The sequence below is a fragment of the Oxyura jamaicensis genome, chromosome 5 (genome assembly GCF_011077185.1).
Source record: "Oxyura jamaicensis isolate SHBP4307 breed ruddy duck chromosome 5, BPBGC_Ojam_1.0, whole genome shotgun sequence".
In the NCBI taxonomy this organism is placed as follows: Eukaryota; Metazoa; Chordata; class Aves; order Anseriformes; family Anatidae; genus Oxyura; species Oxyura jamaicensis.
The window spans coordinates 23,201,305-23,205,615 of record NC_048897.1 but is presented as its reverse complement, the minus strand read 5'-3'; the positions used below and the strand labels follow the sequence as shown (position 1 = coordinate 23,205,615).

The 4,311-nt window shown below is 55.9% G+C and overlaps 1 protein-coding gene across 1 annotated transcript in view; it reads left to right on the top strand.

Annotated features, from left to right (window-relative positions):
- Positions 1-4,049, top strand: part of VSX2 (visual system homeobox 2) — a 20,180-nt gene extending 16,131 nt beyond the window's left edge. Inside the window, exons 4-5 of the mRNA XM_035328475.1 lie at positions 2,509-2,689; positions 3,526-4,049. Coding sequence (XP_035184366.1) covers positions 2,509-2,689; positions 3,526-3,842 — 498 coding nt within the window. The 3' untranslated portion in view covers positions 3,843-4,049. The remainder of the gene's footprint in view (positions 1-2,508; positions 2,690-3,525) is intronic.
- The last annotated feature ends 262 nt before the right edge of the window (positions 4,050-4,311 follow it).

Sequence of the window (4,311 nt, the reverse complement as noted above, 5' to 3'; positions counted from 1 at the left end):
TTTTCCAGTCAAAGCCATAAGGAAATTCCCATCAAATCTCAAAAATCGATTTGGGAAATCTCAGAATGATCTTCCTGAGGTGTTGATGTAATTTTGATTTACTCATTTGGCTTTATAGCATAGATTTTACTTGTTATGTGGATGAGATTTAAATACAACATTGAGAAGAAGCTATAGATAATTTTGATTATGCTTCCTCTGGCCAGACTCAGCTCTTCCATGTGATTGTATCAGCATTTTTTGACAGATTTTATTATTTTTTTATATTTTTTTTTTTTTCTCCGCAAGTTCCAGTCAAAATTGGGCTGCTGGCTGCATTTTTTTGTCCGTGCTGTGGGAAAAGGGATGCTCTGGGACAGCAGCTTTAGAAACAGCTGTGGGAGAAGCCACTGCTGTGGCTGAAACCTGTCTGGGGAGGAGGACAGGGGGCATGGGACATGGGGTAAGATGTTTGGGGTGTCAGGACAGGAGGAAGAGAGAAGGGGCAGGTGATGAAAATATAAGTGAGGAGGCACCTGGGTAAAATGACTGAGGTTTGTTTAAAAAGTGGCCCAGTTGGTAACTGATGGAAGAAGCTTTGCCTGGCTGAAAGTCCAGGTGTGATAAGTGGTGACAAGAGGACACCCTGGATGGAGAGGGAGTGACCCAGTCCCCTCCAGCTCTGCCAGCCTAGCATTGAGACTGAGATCAGGAGGAGTGCACAGCCTGGAGTGAGAGACCGTGCCACAAACCCGTGCATGGTGCAGGCACCCTGTGCTGGGTCTGGCCACAGAAATGGTTGGAGAGGGGATGCTGAGCCCATCTGAGGGTCCTTGCTCTGGTCTTGCTGGATTTGCAGCCACCAGAGGTCCAGGGGGTTGCCTATTGGCAAAGGAAGGTGTCAGTTTGCTTTTCATGCAGAGGAGGTGCTGGCATGTCATGTTTCAGGAAGCAGCCTGGCTGTGACATCCCCTGTGCCGTGCACAGTGTGTCTTCTGCCAGGAGAGGTAGGATCACAGCCGCAGGAACCACGTCCCCACTCCCCCAGGGAGACAGATTGTCCCTGCCACACCAGTGCTGGGGTGGCAGGCAGAAGAGGTGAGCTTGCTCTACACCAAGGTGAGGGGGTGAGGTTGCAGTGAGGCACTGATCTTGTGGTCTCCATGGTGGAGCTGGGGGTCCCAGGCCCTGCCGAAGCCCCCAGGTACTCCCCCCTGCAGCCCAGGCTCCCCCACAACTGTGGGCAGTGGAGGCAAGAGAGGGTTAAGCTGTCAGCTCTGTAATGTTAAACAGGTGTCAAAGGCACCTCCATATATCTGCAGATTGAAATCAAATTCTTTGCAGTATAAAAAGATAAATTACCCAGGCGATTCCCGCCTCATCCCACTCATCAGGCCAGCGCCAGACGGCAAGCAATTTTTTTTTTTAATGTGCTAACGACCTAATCAAGCAATCAAGTCGGAGAAGATTGCGGAGTGACCCCGAGCATCCATCTGCCAGCGAGACCCCACCATTCATTTCCATTCTGCCGTGTACTTTCCGGGAAAGGGAGGGAAAAAATAGGAGAAAAAAAAATCCTAAACAAATTAACACCCAATTTTCTGTGAGTCTAATTAGTTAAATGAGGAGGTGTTTGGGGTGTCCGCGGGGAGGGAGGGGCTGCCTCTTGGAGAGGGGACTGGTAACTCCATGGCATTAATTAGCGCAGGTCAATGGCGTGGTTCCCCGGGGACCAGCTGCTTTAATTTCCCGTGATATTTCAGTGCCTGAGGCCCATCGATTCAAACTGAAATTAACTTATTTTTCAATCAGGCCTGGGCTGCCCCTGGGGCTGACTCTTCCTTTGCCTCCTTCTGAATAGACCTCGAGCAATTTTTCATCTAAAGCTGATGCCTCTGCTCTGCAGGAAGGGAGGGGATGCGGGGAGGGAGGAGGGCAGGCAAGACAAGAGGGATGGAAATCGGAGAGCGAGCACTAATAGATTTCTGCGAGCACCCCCCCACCGCCGCCTGCGTCTCCGCTCGTTGCCCCCCAGGTCACAGCTCGGAGATTATTCTGCCAATTTTCTGAGAAGATGAGGGGCTTTTCAAACTGGGAATTCAGGGCAAGCCATGCAGATCAGCTCCCCCTTCTTCCTCCTCCCCAGAGCATGCCCCCTGGTCCAGCCCTCCCTGCAGGCACCCGCGCACAGCCCCTCGCTGCGGCTCAGGCACCCGGTAAATAATGAAAGAAAATCTCAGGCACGAGAGCCAAAAGCCATTGGAAAAAGACACCGCAATGGCAAATTAATTACATCCTGCAGGGAGGGGTGGGACCTGCTCACAGGCTTGGCCCTTGTTGCTTCTGCAAAGGAGGGTGTGGAGAGAAATACCCGGCAGCTGCTGCGTGGGGGAAAAGCCTCCGTGCTCTCAGGAGGGTGTAGGTGCACCCTTCTTCATCCCCGTGCACAGGCACGTATTTGTGTGCAGGAATGGGACCGTCCCACCTCCTGCTCCCATCACCCATGTCCCTGCGTGTCGCCCACCCCAGGTTTGGTTCCAGAACCGCCGGGCCAAGTGGAGGAAGCGGGAGAAGTGCTGGGGCCGGAGCAGCGTGATGGCCGAGTACGGGCTCTACGGCGCCATGGTGCGTCACTCCATCCCGCTGCCCGAGTCCATCCTCAAGTCGGCCAAGGATGGCATCATGGAGTCCTGCGCACCCTGGCTCCTGGGTAAGAGAGCCGCTGCCCTCATGGGTGGGTGGCGAGGGGGTCAAGGTGAAGGGGGGCCATGAGGAGGAAACCTGATGCAGAGAGCATCAAGCATGGGGGGGGGGGGGGAGAACTCGTCCTGTGAGGACTCATCAACTAGCCCCAAATGCCTGCTGGTGCTTGGACCCTGACCTGCAGAGAGAGGGTGAGCTCCTGGGACAAGCAAGGGGATGAATGCCCTGTCTTGCTTGGGGTCCCTGTGAGGCTGTGTGGGGTGCCAGGAGTCCCTGTCCTCACCCTTGCCCCACTCCCCTTCCCCTGGGGGACCCCGCGGTCCCTCCTCATGCTCTTGGCACTCAGGAGAGCTGCACCACTGCCTGCTTTTGCTTTGTTTTCTGTGGAGAACGGGTGGTGGATGTAGTGGATGTAGCCCTGCCATGCTTTTGCTCTTTGCTTCCTGCTTTTTGACCTTTCAGGCTGATTCTGCCCCAAAACTGATTTCTGGTGTCCTAACAATGGGCTGTCCTATCCTGTCTGCGTGAAGCTGGGGGAGGCAGGAGGCGGGTTGTGGGAGGAACAAAGTGATAGGGAAAGGCAATGGGAGACCTCCCCTGGTCCCAGTGAGCAAATGGCCTGGGGGTGCAGGCACCTGCTGTGTCTGAGACCCTTGTCCCCACAGAGCCGGGGCTGCCCTTGCATGGGGCCAGAGCACCTGGCTCGGCATGACTGCTGTTTGAAGCAAGGGTTTCTGCTTTTCCTTAATTCTGGCCTCTCTTTATCTTTGCTGTTTTCAGTTCAAGATGGCTTTCCCATGCCCAGGCGCTTTTCTAAACCCGAATACCAACAATTCTTTTTAGGGATGCACAAAAAGTCTCTGGAAGCAGCAGCTGAGGCGGGGAGGAAGACGGAGGTGGAGCGCCAGGCCCTGCCCAAGCTTGACAAGGGTGACAAGGAAGAGAGGGGCCCAGATCCCAAAACCGCCATTTCCCAGGAGGAACTGAGAGAAAACAGCATTGCCGCCCTCAGGGCCAAAGCTCAGGAGCACAGCACCAAAGTCCTGGGGACCATCGCTGGGGACACCCCCAGGAAGCCAGAGAAAGGGGAGGAGGCGGTGGAGGACGAGAGGCAGACGGAGAAGTCCAGTGTGTTGCAGAAGGAGGAGAAGCTGATCTAAGGGGGGCAGAGGTGGCAGGAGACAGCCCCAACAGACACTTGTCCTCCAGGGGCTGAAGCCCCCTCTGATGGCCAGGCCCCCCCTGTTGCCCCCTCCTGGGGCATGGGGCCCAGCCTCTGTGCATGGGGCAGTCCCTAGGGTCACTCCCCTGAAGCACATCCCTGCCCCTCGCTCCTCTGCCCCCAGGGCCTCCCTCACCCCTGCCCCTTCCTCATCTCCATCGCCACCCCAGGGGGGAACATGGCTCTGGCCCTGGGCCCCATCCAGCCTCCTCCAGGCTGGCTCAGCGTGGCTCACCTCCTCTTGGCCCGTGTTGCTGCTGTGCCCCATGCCCCAGCCATCGCCCGCTGCCCCAGCCCTGCCTGCGGCGGGACGAACCTGCGGCCCTGTTGGCGTGAAGTGGCGAGCCTCCACCACATGTCTCTTATGACCCAGCACTGGGGGCTGTGGGTTTGGTGAATTTCATTTT